General features: G+C 36.8%; 1 protein-coding gene, 1 long non-coding RNA gene and 1 pseudogene across 3 annotated transcripts; 2 read left to right on the top strand and 1 right to left on the bottom strand.

The window, feature by feature from the left end:
• The window catches only part of LOC112171893, a 57,556-nt pseudogene that overhangs the window by 8,683 nt on the left and 26,369 nt on the right, over nt 1-22,504 (top strand).
• LOC112171909 (TMV resistance protein N) lies at nt 879-9,867 on the top strand. The gene is made up of 12 exons (XM_040508250.1): nt 879-1,626; nt 1,773-2,877; nt 3,090-3,360; nt 3,443-4,950; nt 5,052-5,167; nt 6,050-6,200; nt 6,285-6,418; nt 6,566-6,785; nt 6,956-7,057; nt 8,912-8,987; nt 9,102-9,695; nt 9,819-9,867. Exons 1-5 carry the CDS (start codon nt 1,124-1,126, stop codon nt 5,136-5,138), a joined length of 3,474 nt encoding a protein of 1,157 aa, XP_040364184.1. The 5' UTR covers nt 879-1,123; the 3' UTR covers nt 5,139-5,167; nt 6,050-6,200; nt 6,285-6,418; nt 6,566-6,785; nt 6,956-7,057; nt 8,912-8,987; nt 9,102-9,695; nt 9,819-9,867.
• LOC121049891 lies at nt 12,898-16,627 on the bottom strand. 2 transcript variants are annotated; one of them, XR_005801577.1, is made up of 2 exons: nt 14,528-16,627; nt 12,898-14,430 (listed from the first exon to the last, which is right to left on the bottom strand). It is a non-coding gene; the product is annotated as an uncharacterized LOC121049891 (long non-coding RNA). The 2 variants fall into 2 exon arrangements; XR_005801578.1 differs by having other exon boundaries at nt 12,898-14,426; nt 14,528-16,626.

Below are 22,504 nucleotides of genomic sequence, written 5' to 3'. Positions count from 1 at the left end.
AGCAGTTCATTTGGAACCAAACCCCTTTGACATAGAGAGGGATCTCATGACTCCAACTTTCAAACTGAAAAGACCCCTATTACTGAAATATTACAAGGTATGATTTTCTACTTGGATAAGAAAACGTTGGAACTTTGATAAGTTAATCCTAAATATGTATGTTGAATTATATCATCTGCAGGACCGAGTTGAAAAACTTTATAGTGAAGCAAAGGGTGGAAAGGTATAAGAACAGAGCTGGAAGCAACTATTGGATAAATCTAGCTACATCACTTTCCCAAAATTTCAATTGCCTGCTCTTTTGTTGATGAAAAACTACTTATGACTGTAAAGAATATCTCGCAGGGATTTACCCATATTGACCTTTGTTCTAAGTTTGTGTATAAATAAGTCAAGATCTTAATTAAGATCTTTACTGAAGTGAAGTAAAGATTATCTTGCTGGGATTTACCCAACAGGCAGCAGTGAACTAAACTGTCTGAAAGTATGGCATAAGTAATTAACAATAAAGTTAATTTTTTAATTTAAGAATCGATAACTGAGCAAGTATTTTTAAATACTCACTGAACTAAAATTAGATTTAGAAATAATAAAAAAAAAATGTACTTGTGTCATGTCTCCAAATTAAAATGATGGTCTGATGATGAAATTAGTGTGGTTTTCTCATTCAGTCCAAGAAACAATGCTTGAAGTCAATTGCAGTTGCTTTCACCAGTTGATATACAAAAGTGTCGGCTCTCATTTTACCAAACTCTCAAATAAACCAATCTCATTTTTTCTTCTTTTTCTCGGTAGTTTCGCTTCATCTTACACGAAATACTCAGTGCACCTACTAAGACCCTCGTCCTCTTCTGCCCCTTCTTCATTTCACCATCCTTTTCCACCCGTTCATACACATACACATACAATGTGTTCCTGCTTTTTCCACTTACCTTTTCTTCTTCTCCTTTTCTTAGTAGTTTCGTTTCATCTTACACGCCCTTGACTTCAAATTGACGTTGATCCAAGCTAGCAGGAAACTGTGATCAAGCAGTGCACCTATTTTTGAGAGCTTCTTCCTCTTCTGCTCCTTCTTCATTCCATCAGCGAGCTGTGCCTGAAATCAATCAAAAAGCCAGATTCGATGGCCATCCAATTGGGAGCTTCTTCTTCTTTCTCCTCTGCTTTTTCCACCCGTTCACACACACACGATGTGTTTCTGAGTTTCAGAGGCGAGGATACTCGCTCTGCTTTCACAGGCCATTTGTACTGGAATTTGCTTCAGAAGGGAATCAACACCTTCATAGATGATGAGCTTACAAGAGGAGAGGAAATATCACAAGCACTTCTCCGAGCCATTGAAGGATCAAAGCTCTCTCTCATTGTGTTCTCTGAAAACTATGCATCCTCCAAGTGGTGTTTGGATGAACTAGTTCATATCCTTGAATGTAGAAGATCAAAGAACCAAATGGTTCGGCCAATCTTTTACAACGTGGAACCCTCGGACGTAAGAAACCAACGACGTACATTTGGTGAGGCATTTGCACAGTATGAACGCAGATTCAAAGGTGACATGGACAAGGTGAAAAGATGGAGAGCAGCTCTTTCAGAAGCAGCAAATTTATCTGGGTGGCATTTCTCGGGCGGGTATATCATGCACTTGATTTTACTCATTTTAATCTAGCATAAGTTTTCTGTTCTTCTATTGGTGTGTGATTATTATACAATACTGTTCTTTTTCTAAGTAACAAGGTTTGTTTTATTAAATGTTTCATTTGATTTTAACACGGCAGATATGAATATGAATTTATTGGTAAAATTGTTGAAGAGATTTCTGCACAAGTAAAAGAACCTACCTATTTGGATATGCCAAAGTGCCAAGTTGGGCTAGACTCTCGGGTAAAACATATACTTAAAATGTTAGATATTGAAGGAAGTGATGTACGCATGGTAGGAATATGGGGAATTGGCGGAATAGGCAAAACAACAATTGCCAAAGGTGTTTACAATACAATTGCCCATAAGTTTGATGGTAGCTGCTTTTTGGCAAATGTTAGAGAATATTCAGACCAACATGGAGGTTTAGTCGACCTACAAAATACTCTTCTCTCTACCATTGTGCGGCAGAAAGAATTGAAAATAAACAATGTTCATGAAGGAAACACTTTGTTGCGTAGAACGTTGAGATATAAAAGGATTCTCCTAGTTCTTGATGATGTGAATAAATTACACCAGCTACGTGCATTAGCCGGAGCATCAGATTGGTTTGGTTGTGGCAGCAGAATTATCATAACAACAAGAGATAAGCGTTTGTTGACTGCTCACGAAGTCAATCCCATATACGAGGCCGGGGAACTGGATGATCACGAAGGTTGTGAACTCTTCAGGTTATATGCCTTCAAGAAAAAGAAAAATCATGATGATGATGAGAATCTCTGGATTAGCACTATTGTTAGATATGCTCGTGGCCTTCCGTTAGCCTTAGTAGTTTTGGGTTCACATCTGTGTGGTAGACCTATACATGAATGGCAAGCTATGTTAGATGGTTATAAAAGAAATCATCCCAAAGACATTCAAGATACTCTCAAAGTCAGTTATGATGGACTGGAAGAAACAGTGAAAGAAGTTTTCCTCGACATTGCTTGTTTCTTCAAAGGTAGGAATACAAGGGTTGTGATACAGATACTAGAAGCTTGTGACCCCAACAACCCCAAGCATGGTATTGAAGTTCTTGAAGAAAAGGCACTCATAAATGTTGATATATTTGGTTATATTTGCATGCATGATTTGCTAGAAGAGATGGGAAAAGCTATAGCTCGGCAAGAGTCTACAAAGCTTGGTGAGCGAAGCAGATTGTGGCATCATAAGGATGTGCATGATGTTCTAACAAAAAACATGGTAAGTAGTTTCCATATGCTCATATTTATATATATACATGAGTCAAGTCAGCTGATTCTCTATATGTGTAGTTTATTCTAATTCGATGATCAATATCCGGGTAATATGTATTTTATGATTTTCTGTTGAATTCTTAAAGAAAGAATAAAACTGCATGTTTTTTTATTATATAAGTACTCATTTTGCTAATACGATTGCCTTTTTCATACTAGGGAACAAGTAAAACTGAAGGTATAGTGATAAAAATGCCTACAGCAGATGTGATATGCTTGAATCCTAAATGCTTCAAAAAGATGAGAAATCTTAAAATTTTCATAAACATCAATGGACGGTTTTGTGGAAAGGTTGATTATTATCCGAATCAGTTGCGGTTACTTGAATGGAGTGATTGTCCGCTAAAATTCTTTCCCCACAATTTTAACATGAAGAATCTAATTCAACTTAATATGCCTCGTAGCTGCATCTCACGTTTCGAGGTATTTATATATTTTCAAGACTTTAATTTATTGAAATCTTTATACCTTACCAATTTTCCATTTGATTTTTTCTTCTTCTTTGGTATGACAAAGTATGCAAAATCTGAAATCCTTAAATTTGAGTGAATGTAAATTCCTAGCACAAAGCCCAGACCTGTCTGGAAGCCCAAACTTAGAGTTCCTGGATCTAAGCTATTGTAAAAGTTTAAAGAAGGTTCACCCTTCGGTTGGATCCCTCAAAAAGCTTGTTGACCTGAATCTTGAAAGCTGCTCTAACCTTGTGAGGCTACCAGGAGAAGTCAACTGGAGATCCCTCCGATCCATTAATCTCAACGACTGCACAAGGCTGGAGAGTTTCCCTGAAATTGAGGGAGAGATGAAATTCATGACATCCTTGAGGCTATGCAACACTGGCATCAAAGCATTGCCTTCATCCATTGGATATCTAATTAACCTTGAACATTTGTGGTTACATAATTGTGGAAACCTCACAGATCTACCTTGCAGCATTTATGAATTGCAGAAGTTAGAGTGGGTTTCATTCTCCGATTGCCCAAAACTCGTAAGATTCCCAAATAAGGTGGAGTCTGAAGTGCTTCCAACTTACTCAAAGGTTTCACATGACAACCGTGACTCTTCATCGGAGCCAGAGCCAGATACTGAATTCAATTTGGCGCTTCCTTGTTTAGATCAATTCCTTGCGGGTGGATGCAATTTATCTAATATTGATTTCCTCGCGTCCCTTGATTGTGCATCCACTTTAAGGGAACTTGATTTATCAGAAAGCCCCATTGTTATCCTTCCCGAATGCATCATCAACAAATTTGTCAACTTGAGGTATCTCAATTTGAGAGGCTGCAGGAGGCTCGTAGAAATTCCAGAGCTTCCACCAAGTATTCGCCTGTTGAATGTGAGGGATTGCGTATCATTGGAAAGAATTTCAAAGTTGTCAAACATTTTGGAGCGTAAAGAATCACAAATGATTCGCGTGATGGACTTGACTAATTGCTGGAGACTCTGTCAAAATTTGGTTGAGATGGCAAACAAGGATGATGATGATGAAGTGCACGCTGATCTCATCTCTCGACTCCTATCTTCTCAGCAATCCAAATTCACAATTACATTTCCAGTTCCAAGAAGCGAGGTTCCAAAGTGGTTCAGCTGTCAAATGGATTTCATGGGGCATCGACGGTTTGAATTTTATATCGAAACACTTGCAAATTTCAAATGGGACAACGCAGGATTGGCTCTCTGTGTTGCTGTTGATCAAAAGCTGCAAGATGCTTGGACTGATTTCACGGTCTATATTCACATCAATGAAGTGAGGGTTTCATTTCCCTTCTCAGACTGTGTTGATTCAGCAGAGTCGGATCATGTGTGGCTGCACTATGTTCCCTTCCTTGAAATGTGGCCAGTTGGTTATATGCGTCCGTTGCCCCCTTTTACGTGTCGAGTCATTATTTATCAACATGAGCTCTCTGTGCTCTCCATAAAAAGCTGTGGTGTCCACCTTGTAATGCCACCCAATGAAGACGTTTCTATGAAGCTAATCCGTGCAGAGAACCTCACCAGTGAACTTTCCTTCCCAAGAGGAAAGGTATCGTTTCCTTTTGTGAAAATTTCCTCATTTCAGAGATAATATGTGACATTTTTGCAGCAAAACGGAGGACTGACATCTGAACAACAATGCTATTGCAGGACTTCTGGGACAATTATCGTCCCAAACAGAGGACTGACTGCAAAGAATTATATACCGATGCACAACTGGAGAATGAAAAGCTGTAATTATTACTAGACCAGTGTGACCGATACAGGTTTACATTTTCAAATTCTCCCTTTCTTTGATATCTTTGGAGTTTTGAGATTGGTTTGTAATATCAACTCTTTGTTGGCATTCTCCATATGTGTGGATAGAGTTGAACTAGTTTACCATGCCCAATTCCATGTAACTAATAAGTGCAAAATTGCATCAGTGAAAGGAATATTAAATTTGTAATTTAGAAGCTTGATCTAGTGCACTAATCTACTTCACTAAACTCATTGATGAACTTGTAGACGTTTTCTCGTCCGATAGCCACTTTCAAGGTCTTTCTATTTTCTGATTATATAGCATCGTTTTCTGAATTTATTTCCTCATCCAAAGGTATGCTACTACTCTATTAATACACAGCTGCTCTTTTGATTTCGGATTGAACTGCTAATATATAAATTCGCTTATGGGCCTTAGAAATGTTGGCGAGAAAGAATAAAAGCCCTTACTTTCGCTTAATTAGTTTGGTTTCCTGGATTGCTAATCTTAGTGTCAGATTATGCTGCTGATGCAGTATAGCATTACTTCAGTTTACTAGATTCTCTAAATGTCAGGTTTCACATGGTTGATTGATTGATTTTAGTATATGCCATGTAAATTTGTACTAGATGCAAAGACTCATTGGAGGAAGTTTGATTAGGTTCTGGTGTAGAGATATTCACGCCATGAGTATTTGAAACTTTAGATGATTCTGTCATTACTACAGTGTTTCTGTTGACCAGACGGAATCATGTAATAATGTACATCAGATAGGTGGTTTGATTTCCTGCTAAAGGAAATGAATTTTTTTTTTTTTTTGTTTGAAACCTTTCTTTCATTAATGAGTTAAAAGAAGGACGGGTCAACTCATCATAATGTTTACTTTGCTCCCTTATTGTCATTGCAGGGAATGCCCTGAGGAATCTAAGGAAGCTGTTGCATCATTAATGGTTACTGCAGCTAGATTTTCTGATTTACCAGAGTTTTGTGACATTAGGCCACTATTTCAACTTTTCAAGTGAGATAAGTGAAATCTGCATTATTATGTGGATCAAAAGGTAATTATTTATTGACCTGCACTTGATGGAATTTTATGAATCCCTAACTGTTTTGAAACTGACTAATGAATTCCTGAATGATAGTTTGTTGAGAACATAGCTTCAAAGCCTCCCACATTGGAGAAGAAGGTTCAGTTGACATAGCATTAGAGTTTTCAATAAAGTGGGAATCCAAGGCCTTTGAACAAAGGATGTCTAAACCTCCTGCATTTATACAGGTCTGGATGACTGTGTTGCTGTAATAACACCTGTATCAGATATTCACATAAAATACAAAATCCTGGGATGTCAAAGTTTGGTGAATTTCTTATTTGGGAAAAAAAAGTATTGCTCTTCTGAATTCTAAGGCAGTTGCAATTTCGCAGTGCAAGCCATGAAATTTTGGATATGTATAGGGTTTCAGGCACAAGCATCAATCTGTGTAAGCAAAGCTGTGAAATGGTGGGAGAAAACCCTAAAACTGAACATGGTGGAGATCCATTCTGCTAAGAACTCATTGATTCTTTGCATAACGCTGGTGATAGATTGGTTGTAGTGGATTTTTACTCACTTGGTTTTGGAGATTGTAGAGCTCTCCATCCCAAGGTATATTTCATATTTCATTTTTGGGTATCGAGTCATATTTCATTGCTGTTCTGTTTGCATACTCATAATCAGAGTAATTTTGTCTCTAACCAGCTTAGAATACGAGCTTTCCTTCTACTGGTTTTTTTTCCCCATTTTCGTTTTACAATCTTCCTACTATGCTATTTCAGCAGAAAAAAACCACCTAGGGATTTGCAACCTCTGCCGCTGCAGCCACATTTAGCTTCAAATCGTAGTCATGCTCAACCCGATAAGCATACATTCTCCATGAGGTGATTATTTGATTTCCAATTTTTGTTTTCCAATTCTATTTCATAATTTTTGTTGTGTTTTGTTGTATGTTGTCATGTGTAATTGGTCAATTGTAGGGTTAATGATCACAGCCCCATTTCATTCTGATATGGAAGAACTTCTAAATACGATATTAAGCACATCCATATGATTTTGATTGATTTTGAATGGAGATTATCTGAAATTTACAGTTAACTTTGAAATCTTATGGTAGTTGGGCATAATTTCTTTTCTGTTGAGATGTTATATCAGAAGGTCTCATAAAATCGAAGTATGGCAGAAATTGGTCGTACTGTAACTGCCTATATTATGAGGACATGAAATACAAACCTTGTTCTGTAGAGTTTGCACCAAACAATGAGCAATACACTTGGAATCATAACCATCATTCTCCCACTCATACCCCACTGACTTCATCCACTTATCCTTCTATTTTTCCTGCCTGCCAAGCAAAACTCCCTACCTCTCTATTCCTCTTACCTGCCAAGAAAGAGCTACACTATTCTGTTCTCGATGACATGGTCTTCCACCTTAAAATGACTCCCTTTCACCTAACTATGCACTAATATATACCCTCCCCCTTCTTCGCCTTATGCTTAACTTCTTCACCTTAGTACCTTACTCTCTCTTACTAAATCAATCCACAAACACATCAACAGTAAAACAATGACACCCCAATACCTCTTCTCATTATTCTTTTTCATGATCTTCTTCTTCCATTTGCACATAATTTCTGCTCAATCTCCAGCAATTGCATATTTGCTTCAGAATGCCTATAGCTGCATATTTACTATTCCTTTTGGATTACTATTAATTTGAAATAGCCAGCAGCTGTAGTATAAGCCGCTAATCATTCTTTTAGTATTAATAGACGAGATGCTAAGCCTATAGCCCTAGCTGCCCTCTTTAGATCTTTAAAGCGGACTCCTTGTAATTCGCTTTTTGTTTATTCAATAAAAAGCTGTTTCTTTTCAAAAAAAAAAAAGAAAAAAAAAAAAGAAACAAGAGGCAGAATAGCTCCTGTAACTTGGCATGAGTTGTTCGGGGTGCAATCAAATAGATGGATTTTCACCAGGTCTGTACCTATGTTTGGTCTATTGCACAGTTTTAAAGCATAAAGGTACCTCATTTTTGTGTAAGAGGCAAATAAACTTGCAAGGAACATTTTTGGTCATGCAGACTCAGTAGTTTTGTTACTGAAAAGGCCAATGCAAGACTATTTTCGTTTTGAATTTTGTAGCATTCTCAATATTGAAAAACTTCTCAAATGAAATTTGCCATCCTTAATCTGTTTCCATACATATATGCTCTGCCTGTTTAAAATGCTAGGTTTTCCAAGAAAAAGATTTAAATCATGTGGATACAATCCAATTTAGCAAGCACTTATAGTTTATTCTTCAGGATTTGTTGCTTTTGCCAAGAAAACATGTGAGGACGTCATTCTGCATGAAGCTTGTTAGACCAATTGGTTTCTTTCTATTCGGTGATGTTAGTGGTAACTGATAAGGGTTTCAAACTGCATCTTCCACATATCTTAATTTTATCAGATTGATTAAAGTTGGGGGTTGTACCATAACCCTCCACTAGGGGAAATTTATATTTTCATATTGGCAGAAGTTGGATCCCATATTAGATCAAATTAGGCTCAAATCTTTGTGGTTGGCCATCAAATTACAGATTTTCTACCAACCAATTAAACTAAGGGTACTAATACAAAATTGAGTAAATTCATACTGTGGAAGGTGCTTATTTGGAGATTTATTTTATAGTTTATATTTTTATCAAAGTAACTTCGTTGAAGTATTACCAATACATGGCTAACGTTTATATGGCAGCAAGTTGGCAAATCTGCAGAAGGGCATAACAAAAGCAAAAGCGGCACCTCTCTTGGACAAGCTTGTTTTTGACAAGGTCAATTATTATTCCTTCACCTTTCTATTCTTGAAATATCTGGTTTTACATTCGAACAATGCATTACTTCTATCTTATGCGTTACATTCTAACAAACTGTGTTATTTGCGGTAGATAAAACAAGAGCTAGGAGGACAAGTTTGTATAATGTTGTCTGGTGCTGCATCTTTGCCCAGGCATGCGGAGGAATTTATCAGAAGGATATGGTATGGTTGACTGCATAACATAATGAACAGATACATATTATACTTGAATCAGTTAAATCATGGTGAAGATCAAGAAAATTGTACAAGGTTAAGTATTCATGGTATATGTGTTTGACCTATGAGATGTCAGTATGAATGCTTTTTTGGTACTCATTCAAATGACCTCAAATTTCTAAATCAGCTACCACAACACATCAGAAGCAGATATATAAAAAATGGAGAGAACTACATTTCATCAGTTTGTTAAATTCTGTGGGCCTTGCTGAAAGCTGTGGTGGGTGTTTTACGTCCCTTGGCAATGTTTATCCTATGATTGGAACTATTGGTGCCCCCATGACTACTATTGAAGCGCGGCTTGAGTCGGTCCCAGAACTGGGATATGATGCACTTTCTAGTGTGCCATGTGTAGAGATTTTCCTAAGAGGAAAAACCTTGTTTTTTGGTTACCACAAGTGACAAGATATAACTGAAGAAGTCCTTATTGATGGGTGGTTCCGTACAGGTAAATGTCTACAATACTAGAAATGAGGTACTGTCTTGGTTGATGCTCGATCTTTCGGTATCTTTTCAAGAGGGTGCCTTCAAAAATTTTGTTGATGATTCATTTTGAGTGGATGGATCACAGGTGATAGAGGAGAATGGCATCCTAATGGAGCAATGAAAGTTATAGACAGGAAAAAGGAAATACTTAAACTGTCTCAAGGTGAATATGTTGCTGTGGAAAGCATTGAAAGCAAATACTTGCAATGCCCCCTTGTCACATCGGTATGTCACTAACTTCTGTATTCTATAATAAATTAGTTTGTGTTCATCTTTGTGCTACATTTGAATTTTGTGGTAGTGTCCTCTACCCTTCTTTCATGTTATCTGAAGTTACAGATGATATCTTTACATCTTAACTTTCGTCTGGTCGGCAGATATGGGTTTATGGGAACGGCTTTGAGTCATTTCTTGTTGCTGTGGTTGTTCCTGGCAGAAAGGTTTCTGCCTTGGAGGACTGGGCAGCTGAAGATCATTTGACTGATGATTACAAATCACTGTGTCAAAACCTGAAAGCAAGAAATTACATTTTGGATGAGCTTAATATTACGGGTTAGAAACAGCCAGCATGTGCTCCATCGCTGTTCCTAAATTCATGCTATGTTGATTAATTAGTCATCTGACTTAAAAGACATTTAAATTGCAGCTTCGAGGGTTTGAGTTGTTAAAAGCAGCTTCAAAATTTGGTTCAGATGGCAAAGACGGAAGATGATGAGGTGGACTCTAATCTCTTCTATCGACTCCAATCTTGCTTTTCTTGGGAGGAATTTTCTTAGTTGGTAATTTCTTTATATTTTTCTCTCCAAGAACTCGTTTTTGTTGGCAAAGTACTGGTCATTAATTAGTAATGACATAATACCTATGTATTACAAATTTACAATTAGGTGTTTTATTAATATTTAATAAATCAATCAAACTTTCCTTTTTGTATTGGGGATGTCTCTATCCGTTCTTCACAACCTGTTATTCCCTCATTAAATAGTCAAAAGCTAAGGCTTAAAAAAAAAAGTTTACGCGAATATACACATCTAGAATAATTATTTTACAAGCCTCAGTCATGTGGCAACATCACTGATCTATAGCATTAACAGAGGATATAAAGGTAAGCTTTCACCACCGCTGCATGTACTCATATTAATCACTGAGCAAGTGAAACGCAAAAAGCATAAAATGAAATCCAATACAGTATCTGGTTTGAAAAGGATATGCAGTTATGTTGGTAAGTTTCTATAGAAGTAGGATAACCCCACATTAGGTCTACATTCCTTATTGGATGAGTTTGTATAGTTGATCTTTGCACAAACATTTGATTTGTACAAATTAGTTCCTGTTTTGTGTTTTGAAGCCTGTTCATATCTTAACTTTCTCTGGTTGGCAGATTTAGGTTTCCGGGAACAACTTTGAGTTGTTTCTTGCTGCTGTGGTGACTTTGGTGGACAGGACTGGTAGCTTAACATCATTTGACCGATGACTTTAGATCATTGTGTCAAAACCAGAGGGCAAGATATGAATTTTGGATGAGGTAAATAGTAAGAAACAGCTAGTATGTCGACAATTGTCTGAAGGATGAATTCCCTGTTGCTAATTTCATGCATGCACGTACTATCGTACTCATCCAGTCATCTGACATGGAATGCATTGCTACAGTTGCAGATTCTAGGGAAAATCACTTTGACACGGAGAGCGATCTCTCAGAACTTTCAAATGAGAGAGTACATGCAACATTGGCTGTCCACCTGTCCCACTGTCTGTGCGGCTACTGAAATTATTGAGTCATCAGCTATTACCAAATGTCGTGTGTGGCTGCAGTAACTCCATTTGTTAAAATCTCGTTTATGCATCCCATCTACTGCTGCCTTCTTAGTAGATGAGTTATTTTTGAGTCTTTATAGCAGTGTAGTGGTGTTCCTCAGATGCTGCATGGTGCTTCTAGTAATGCCACAACGATAGGATGTAAACCCTCTTTATATGGAGATCACGATCCATGAAGATAGGGACTTCTCATAAAGGTTTGGTGAATATATTGGTCAATAGGCAGTCATGATTATGAAAGATGATGATGATGATGACCTTGAAAGTGGAAAACCAATTGCATTTACTTCAGTGAATAATCTCCAAGTTATTTCCTAGTTCCAGTGTTTGTGATCATTAATGTTTTTTTGGTGCCTGCAATTTTTGGCGACTCGCATGGCATTCCTGACTAAGGCTTCTTGGGGCTTGTTTTGATGCATGAATTGTTACTTGCTTTACTGATTCGTGCTGCCTTGCTGCTTTGTTTCTTGCCATGCTTGCTGATTGTAGATTTTGTTTCTCTAATTCAGCTGCATTTTTGTTTCTTTCCTGTTTTCGAGGTTAGGAGGTTTCCTCTGCCAACTGATTTAGTTTGCGGCGTTGCTCTGTAATTTTATTTACTTTTAATGTTGGGGGAATGGGGGTCAAGAAAAGAACAAACTATCCGATATAGTTTGCTGTGTGCCTCTGTAATTTTATTTACTTTTAATGTTGGGGGTGAAGAAAAGAACAAACTATCTTGAGTGAAATTTCACTCAAGTCAGAGCGCACTCTGCACTTATTTGCAATAAGGGGTGGATATTCTTTCAAATGTGTTTATTTATTTTTTTTTTTTGCTTTGGAAATGTAAGGTTGTAGTTCTCTTCAACAGAGATACATTAATCCACTTTTTTACAATACTCCATTTCCCAAACAATCACGTAGAGGGTTCTTGAAGAATGCGTGAGAAAATTTTGTGTTCTTTCTACTGAATCTCAAAATATGAGTAGAAACTTGAGCATACTTCATTTTATTTGATGCGTAGAAAGAATGGTAAGAAGTTATATTTCTTACTATCTGAATCATCAAAATATGAGTTGAAACTTGAACAGACTTCATTTTCTTTGATGTGTAGAAAGAACTATAACTTCTGAAGATTCAGATTGTAAGAAATATAACTTCTGACCATTTTTGAAAATTTTGAAGAATGCGTGACATAATAAAATCTGAGAAAAATCTAGTATAGAATTCAAAACCCCTAAAGACCAGAGTATCATCTCTCGATTCTCTCCATTAGCCTGTCATATTCTCCAGTGAAAATTATCTCCACCGGCATAACTTCATAAGTTGTAAGATACATCATCTATTCTCAATTTCTCACCAATTAACTCTACTTGCATAACCCCAACTTTTGCTCCTTTCAAATAATATATGTTACAATTTTGCCATTATATATGCTCTGGAGTAGGAAGGCTTGCTGAACTAACCCAAAAAGAACAAAGCTATTGATCTAGAAATACGCACAATGTCAAAATACAATATGCCCCCAACACAGGGAAAACGGAAAGACAAGAGTGAGCTCCAGCACACACAACTGAAGTGCTCATCTTCCAAGTCACAAATCAGCAGAGTACTCCACCTCCGCACCTAGCTTGCTTCCAAACAGAACCGAATGTGCACTGCTGCTTTCTGCACTGATGTGAATTTTAGCTGTGAAAGAGCACTGACCAAAATTGCCTGCAGCAGTAGCTGAAGCACAAATAACCGAACATTTGTTGAATTTCAGAGGAATTTCAAGACAAAATTCAAGTTATCAACAAGCTCCATTAAGTACTTTACATGCCTGAACAAACTTGAAACTTAACTTCCTGGAAATACAATGCGGAATTCAGTCTTTGAAGCTTAGAAGATGAATCAGAGAGCAGAGGGTACCCTCATTACCAAGTCGACCCCATAACTTGTATATCGAACTGAAGGTTGGCTAGTATGTTCCAAACTAACCCGACAGGAAAAAGGCGGCCGATGACCAGAGCGCCCCATCTCTTTTGCTTCAAAACAGAACGAGATTGTAGGGATTATATGTTCACTGATACAAACATTGGCTGCAATTGAGCACTCACCAGAATCATCTACAGCAGTAGCAGCAGCACAGATGGCCAATCCTTTGTTCCCCGATCTGATATCTAGAGGAACATTAAAAGAAAACTCATGATTTATCAACAAGCTCCGTTAATTTGTTGCGACATTTAAATCACCTTGGAACTTCTCTGCGTGGAAATACCAAATGGAATTCAGGCTGCTTAGAAGAGTGAATCAGAAAGCGAAGAGTACCCTCATTGCCTGCCACGTCATGAGGAAGTTTGTCACATAGTCTCTAACATCTGTAGTTCTGTACAATGAAATTGCCGCAAGTTAGTTTGATGTGATTCTGCATTCCACCTTGGAAATGTAACAAGTTCTGAGCAATTATCCAGATCAAGTTCATCTAAATGATGCAGCTCATACATACTAGGTGGCAGATACACAAGGTTCTCACAATCTCTCAACTTCAAATATTTAAGTCCAATGAGATATGGAATTGATGTAGGCAATCTGTGATTGCAGTTTTGAATAATTCCAGGCACGTTACGGATTCCATCTCTTCCAAAATATCCGGAAAAGTTTTCAGCTTACTACAGTGATAAAGATTTATCTCTCTCGCATTTTTCCAGGCAATTGCTCCTGGAAGCACAGTAAGGTTATGGCATCCTGCAAGACTCAAGACAACCAGATTTTTATGATGTCCAACAGAATCATCAACCCCAGTTAAACTTGTACAGTCTTTAAGATTCAACTCCTGTAACTGTGGGAATTCAGACAAGCTAGGAACCACTTGTAGGCATGAGCAGCTTTCTAAGTTTATATATTTCAGATATCTGCAGCTCTGGCTTTGTCAGGTAAAACAAGAAAAATAAATGACTGGGACGTATTAGAATTATATAATTTCATTTTGAAAGTTTATCTTCAAGAAATAATCTAGAATACCTTGAATGTGCCCCCCAGTTGTAACATGCAGCTGCTGCCAGGCATATTGAGTTTAACAAGCTTCTTTGGATCAAAATCCAATGGTAAAGCTTTAAACGGAAAGTGAGGCCAATCAATAAGCCTTAAATTATTGGGGAGCGATTCCATCTCTGCAGAACAGGGAGCATCTCTGTTTTTAAAACATTTAAGATTTTTCATCCTGAGAAGCTTCCAGCATTCAATTGTATCTCTGGTAAGTCTTGTTCAAGTACAGGAGGAGATTTATCATATATCTGTGCGGGAGACATTACCATGATGATGCCTTCGATTTCATTTGTTCCCTGAAATGAAAAAGGGTTCAGTGTTAACAAAGAAAACTCCTTATCTAAATAAAATTGCAAGTAGTTAATTTTTCTTTGTTCCGGATTTCTTCCTTATTGAAAGTAAAATTTAAAGAGTAAATGTCACTAACAGTCTTCAAAGTTTGGGTCATTCGACATTTTGATTCCCGACATTCTAAAACTATTACTTTGGCACCTTAAAACCTTAAAATTAATCTCTAACATACTTTTAATACCCTCATTTAGCAACATCGTTAACTCCTTTTTACCAAGAACATTTTCATCTTGCCCTCTCTCTCTCCCCATCACAGATCTATCACCGTCTTGATTGAGATAACAATTAATTAAAAATTAGAAGGAAAAAAAGGGCAAGATAAATAGTACTAGTACATGCAAAACGGAAAGTAATTAGGATAACTACAAATCAACTTTTTTTTTTTGAAAGAAGGACGACAAACTATATTAAGTGAAACTGAGGAGTAAATGGAGCGATGCATGAAACATCGAAAGAAAGTAATAAAACATAACGAGATGCACAACCGCATCTATGATGAAGTAAAAAAAAACACATAACTAGATGCACAATTGCATCGAGAATGAAAGGTAACCAGGTAACCATGTGACTTGATGCCATAAGGCATCACTGCACTGCATATGTCACTAAAGCAGTGCAAATAGAAGAGTAACCGTAACTGTAGCCGATGATAAAACCACCTAAGAGAGGTGATTCGCTCACCATGAGATCGAAAGCAACCGAGGGTGTCAGAATGTTGGCAGACGAACTCAAGAACTAGAACCAAAACCAAAACAATATGAGCAGCTATTTCGGATCCAAGATCCGAATTAAGGTACGACCCGGATCCCAAATGCGGATCCAAATCCGGCCTGAAGTCAAAAATGAAACGGATGCAGCAAAAACAGCCCAAGCCCAAGAAGCGCTGCTCTGCGCACCCAGGCAACTGGGCACCTAAGAAGGAGTAAGCCCGTTTGGAAATACTCAGGCCACCCAAGCATCTGGGCACCCAACCATCACCGATCTGAGTAGCAGCACCGCCGTCCCTTCTTGAAACAACTCGTCGCTCCGCCGATGTTGATGGAAGAGAGCAATTTGGGAAGAGCATTCGAGCGAATGAACTGGAAAAGCACATCTCCGAGTTGATCCACAGACGATGCCAGAATTGCAACGCCTCCAACCCTCGCCGGAGAAGATTCAGTCGCCGTCTCGCTCCATAAGGGGTAACCCTGGCCTTTTACCCCCTCGGTGATGCAGCCGCCTGACACTGTCTTTAGTAGCCCACGTTTGGGTCGTAATCGACCCACTTCAAATATGGATCTGACCGGAAACTCCTCCCTGCAAAGCGCAATAGGAAAAGATCTCCCACCGAAAGCCAATTGGATTGGCAAAACCAAGCCCGCGATACAAGACTGCTCCTGCTGCAGTCGCTCTGAGAAACTCAGTGGATGATGAGAGACTACCACAGCTGTACTCGATTGATACGACCTCAAAGATGATGCCGAAATAGCCTGCCATTGAGAATGGAGGAAGGTGCAGAGTCGCCAGGCCTGGGGGCAGCGCTCTCTCAGCCCTAGCAGCTTGCTAGGGTTCATTTTTCCCTTTTTATGTATATGATGTTAGTCTACCAAGAAAGTATTATCAAATATTAGTGAGCTATAATTACTAATCAACTAATAAGAGAGGGAAAAATTGAAAATGCTTTTGGTAGAAAGAGGAGTTAACAGTGCTACTAATGGAGGGTTAATAAATTTATGTGGAATATTAATTTGAGATACTAATGTGATAGTTTTAGAATGTTAAAAATAAAATGTCAATGACCAAAACTTCAAAGACTGTTTGTGATAAAAGCTCAAATTTATATATGTAAATACACGGTATTGTGTATTTTACTCACTCTGCCTTATGTTAAAACATCGAAAACATCATCATACAAGCACAATCTCATGCGGTACGTTGTCGGGCTCAATTGGTGCCTCAAGAGTTATTGCTTTACCGATTACTTCCCAGTTTATGACACCCTTGGTATTGAGCAAAAATTATAAATAAATATGGGGAGTGAAATTTGCACTCCCAATTGGGAGAGAATCCTCTCCTAACCTTTTCACTCCCAATTGGGAGAGGATCCTCTCCTAATCTTCTAATCCACCTAACCTACCTAACCTTTTAACACCAAACTGACACGTGCCAAACTTACATCCAATGGCTCATATGATTTCGCACTATATATACCAGCCTTCCTACACGCGCGATGCGCGTGCGTATTGTCATTTCTCTCTTGCTACACATGTTTGAAATGTTACTCGATCTTGAGTGCAATATAATTGTGTGTTGCATATTTCCTCACTCTTATCCCATATAGATATTATAAAATATTGTATATGTCTTTAGTAATTCATTAGTGAAAAACATAAAACTTTGTACCAAAACATAAGACTTTCAGCCGATTTGTTTCTTTCTCTTTCTCCTCCTTCTGGTTTTGATTCTGCTCTGCTCTTCTTTCTTTCGTTATTTCTGTTTTTGTATGAACTATAAATTGGAAGAGGGATGAGACCTGATACATCCATTTGTACACCGATTTTCACCCACGTCGTCTTAAACATCCGTCTATGTTGAGATCGTGGCTCGACAGTTCTCCGCTAGTCTGGAGATCGTGTATGACCGCATCTTTTTTTTTTTTTTTTCCTCTCTCTCTTTTGCCACAGAATTCTCTTCCCATAGATTTAGTTTTGTCTTTTATTTTCAAAATTACCACCATATCCTTCGCACAATATTTACTGGGGTTAAAATAAACCGTGGGCATTACAGATACTTAAAAAATTTAATCTTTTTGGTGGAGATTTGGGGTATGGGAGGGTCGCGCTCGCGTGTGGGAGTTTTGTTTTTGGACAATACATTTCGCATATGCATATTGGTATTCCTCTCTTACCATGCATGTGTTAGATTTTGCTTGGAAGTGCAGTAAAATTTTCGTCTTGCACATTACCTAACTCTCTCATATGCAAACATTATTCTATAGTGTATTTGGTTTTGGCAATTCATTAGTAAAAAAACATTAATCTCCATACAGAAACATGCACCGATATATACAAATGTTTACAAACGTACTTTTTAAAAAGAATCTTCTAAAAAGTGCATATATACATATTTGTTCATTAAAGTCAACATGCTCCAATCAACTCCATCTCAGCCATCCATTTGTCATCAGTCGTTGCCCAAACTACAAATTAAGAGTACAAAAAAGAACAAATCATTTTTAAAATAAAATAAAATAAACATAAGATAGTGTCATCGGTCTTTTTACTATAAAGTGAAATGGATCTACTAAGTGAAGTACATACCATGAAGTTAGACAATTCCCTTACTGCAACACCCTTGCTCCAATTATTGGAAGAATTTTGTAGTGACATGACAAAGGTTTTAAATTTCTCTGAAACTGTCGAAATTTCCGTAATTTTGAAGTACTGAAACGAAATTCATATGCTATATCATTTCCGTCAAAAGTTTCCCGAAATTTTCCGTACATTTCCACGAAATTCTTAATTTCCGAAATATCTACACACACAATATATATTTAAAAATTCACACTGAAATTTTGTCCGAAATTTCTCTAAATTTTCTGTTAAATTTTTATGTCACCTACAATGAATTTTTACTTCATACTTTTATAGAGAAAATATGAAATTTTGATTTTTTTTTTTTTTCAACCAAGTTGAATACAACAAAAAACCTTTTTGTTTTTGTCTGCTACAAAGTTGAATGCTCCAACCATAACATGATTTCCTTTTTGCTTCGTCTCAAATATTGTATGCTTCATACACTGTAACATCATATTAGGTAATTCCACAATATCCGATATATGGATTGCATGTGGAAATAGAACAACACGTACACATACAATAACCATGTGATGAAGTACGAAAATCATCTCCAAAATTCATGTACTTGGGAGCAGTATTGTATGATAATAAATGAAAGTTGTTCAACCAGCTACATTGAACCACATCATAGTAGCTTTTATATTCCTTTTGTTGTACTTGTTCATTTTCATTCACGGGGTTTTGGTTTTACGTGCCCCGCCCCACCCCCCAGTGGCGGAACCAGGATTTGATCTTAGGGGGGGGTTCCAGACATAATGTAAGTTGAAAGTCAAAAAAAAAAAAAAAACAATAGTATAAAAATAATTTAAAAATCTTGAGTCTTAACATCAGATTGTAGTAAGGTAGCACTAAATTCAGAGTTTTCGGGCGTTTTTCTTTTAGTAAACCATGTATCAAGTGTCTTTTGTGTGGATGACTTACAAATCAAAAGAAAAAAAAATTACATATAAACAATGAGTATCCAACAAAATCAATCGTGAAAAAATAAGCCAAAAAAAAATTAAAATCAATCCAACAAAGCAAAATGAAAGAATGGAAAAAAATATAATATAACAAAAAATAAATAAAGGTATCGGACCTTTTTGCTTTGCCTGGTGCGAGAGAGAAAAAAATTACGTTACAGAATTTGCAAACCACCAACCCCAATATATAGAATAAAAGCTGTCAAAATCCTAATGATATAGGAATATTTATTAATTTCTGTTTTGACTTTCTTCTCTTATCCTCAATTCCTAATTAAATGAATATTAATATTTTATTTTTAACCTGACAAAGTGACAATCACGTGGGTTAGAGGGGGGGGGGGGGGGGGGTGGGGGTTAGAATATTATATACCGTTGCACAAATACTTAAATCAATAGTTTAATTAATAATAGAAATAACATTATATATCTGCCAAAAAGCTGAGGGGGGGGGGGGGGGGTCCGGATCCCGTCAGACAGAATGACGGGTCCGCCCCTGCCACCCCCTTGTAATTTTTTAATTATTAAAAAAAGTAAATCATTTTTACATTATCAATATACAACACATTATCAATACACATAGATAAAAACACCAGTTTAGCAACCTACTACAGTACTAGTTAATTACTCGTCCATATAAAATATCATAATTCTATTATAAATGTATAATTTTAGAGATGTTACATTGTAAATAGGTTTATTATAAGTTAGTTTAGTCTATGTAAAAGTTTCATTCAAAAATATCATTTTATAAATGCAATTAATTTGATTTCTTTATTTTTAATCGAAATTTCCACCGAAATCGAAACTTTCTCTGAAATTTCCTTAAATTTGAAGTATCGAAATCGAAACCGAAATTTGAAACCTTGGATATGACCAAGTATAGCATATAAATGAACTCATTATATAATCACCTCAATATCATGTTTCAAATCCTGAAAACGCTTGATGTAGAACTGTTAGGAGACACAGAGAATTATTATTAGGGGACTTCTTAATAGTTAAGTATCACAATTGAAATCTATAATACTTTAGCAAAAAAGTTGTTTTGTTCACGATGCTTTTGCCTCCTACTCATCCATATTCAAATTTTTATATGGAAGAAAAAGCAAATAAATTGTTGTGTCTATTGAAGATGCATGCAATAAAATGAACAAATGAATACCTAATGCGCAAAACTTTTCTCCAAGCTAGTTTAATGTGACAAATACCATGTGTCATTAACTCTCTACATGCGTTTTTGTAGTGCCAACTGTAAGAATTTCAAAAGGTGACAATTAATTTGATAACTACACTTGGAAGATAAGAAACAAACTAACTGAGTACATACTGTGCATGCTTTTTTTTCTTCCACTCTTTCAAAATAAGTTCACTAAGATTAGCGGTGTTCATTTTTACTGATAGTTCCATTCGCCAACCAGATGAAAACACAGAAACACGTCTCCTAAAGCCCTCGTTTCTTTGAAACATTTTCTTTTGTTGAGGGCGCCTAGCTTGTAACTTTCCTACAAATAGAAAAAATTACACAAAATCAAAGGTTGTGAAAAAAAAAATGCAATCAAATATTAAGTTTATAATCTTATTTATCCATTGAATAAAGAAGTAGCTTTAACAAAAAAAAAAAGAAGAAGCACAACCAATGAAGAAGAAAAAGTAGGAACATTCTTATTGTTGGTTTACAAATTGCTTCGGGGATAGGCCTTGAAATTCTTATCGTTGAGTGCGACTCTGAAACTCTAATTAACCTGTTCCATAGTACCAGCTGCGATTTCCATCCTCTTGGAGCTTTTATTTGCAGTTGCAAACTCCTCTTAGATTCTTTTGATGAATCAAGGACATTTATAGAGAGAAGAATATGCTCGCGGATTGCCTTGCAAAATTTAGTCTTTCTTTGGACCTTGGATATCATCTTTTTGCTGAAGTGCTGCATGCTGTCGTCTCTTCCATGTTAGATGATCTGAGTGGTACTTCTTGGCCACGTGCTATTTGTATTCGCCCTATGGGCTAGCTAGCTTTCTTCTTTTCCTTTGTTGCTGGGTTTTTTGCCCCCTTTCCACCAAAAAAAAAAAAGTAGGAACATTCTGAAAATGTGACTTTCAAAATCAAGGCATACAATGAGAATAAGTAATTAGAGACGCAAGTCTTCAGGGCATCCATTAGTACATCAATCTAACACAACTTCAAGGCAAGACACCAACATCTTTGCAATTAATCTAATAGCCAATAGAACTTGGTGGGCACATTAGCAGACTTAGCAGCTAATTCTCCATTGTCATATCACCTTCTTCTATCTACAACTATGCTCCATATGTGTCTGTGTGTTGTGTCAAATATATATGTAATACCAATACTGATGCATTTTGAATATTCCACTAAATAAAGATCTTACCGTTGTAAAGACAATTATATAAGTTTGAGAAACACATCAATGGCAACACCATACAGTAATCAAAAAAGAAAAGAGAGAGTTTTCCAACCTCCAAAATGGTTTGAGAGAGTTTTGTGGACGGGTGTGTTTATATATATTTCTGTATAATATTTCTACTGCTTGGCATGCCCTTCTCCACTTCAAACCAATTTCTCCTGACCAGATCAGTCAATTTAGTTCCTAAATGACATATAAATTTCGATGATTAGATAACACGTACTGACATGTACAGCACTCGACATTAGGAAACAGAAACTGAAGCACTACTTGAGCCAAACAAAACCCAAATATAAATAAATGTAATGAAATTGAACGAAACTGAAAGAACCAAAATTCTGAACCTAACTATAGTTGCTTCGATATAAAATCAATTAACCAAGGATGATAGCGAACTTCCAAGCATACTACTGAAAAATTCAAACACCCAAGGGAAACAAAAATTTGAAAATCAATGGAAAACAAAATTTGAAATTTACCGAATGACAGTTATCAAGTCTAACCTCCGCCGATTTGATAAGAATTTTCTCCTCCGTTTGGGTTTGATTCTGCTATGCTCTTCTTTCTTTGTCTGTTTTCTATTTTCGTATGAACTGTAAATTGGAAGAGGGATGAGTGTTGATCTATCCATTTGTACTGCAATCAACTCGCATGTCGCCCTTAGTGTCTGTCTGCGTTGAGATCGTTGTTAGAAACAGTAAGCTTAAGCAATCACAAACACATAATTTAGAACCTATACTAGATCAAATCATGCATATTCAAAAAACTAAATTATGTTCCAACAGTGTTTGGAAATCTCCTTGAGTTAAATCCAAGTGAGAAGAAATCTCCTTGAGGAAGATTCAAGTGAGGTGAAATCTCATCTAGACAGATCTTG

The sequence above is a fragment of the Rosa chinensis genome, chromosome 6 (assembly GCF_002994745.2).
Source record: "Rosa chinensis cultivar Old Blush chromosome 6, RchiOBHm-V2, whole genome shotgun sequence".
NCBI classification, from domain to species: domain Eukaryota; kingdom Viridiplantae; phylum Streptophyta; class Magnoliopsida; order Rosales; family Rosaceae; genus Rosa; species Rosa chinensis.
This window is presented reverse-complemented; position numbering and strand designations above follow the sequence as displayed.

Coding starts and splice junctions, on each gene's coding strand:
- LOC112171909 (XM_040508250.1), top strand. CDS start 1,124: ATGGCCATCCAATTGGGAGCTTCTTCTTCTTTCTCCTCTGCTTTTTCC. Junction 1,627..1,772: donor GGGTGGCATTTCTCGGGCGG/GTATATCATGCA, acceptor TTAACACGGCAG/ATATGAATATGAATTTATTG. Junction 2,878..3,089: donor ATGTTCTAACAAAAAACATG/GTAAGTAGTTTC, acceptor TTTTCATACTAG/GGAACAAGTAAAACTGAAGG.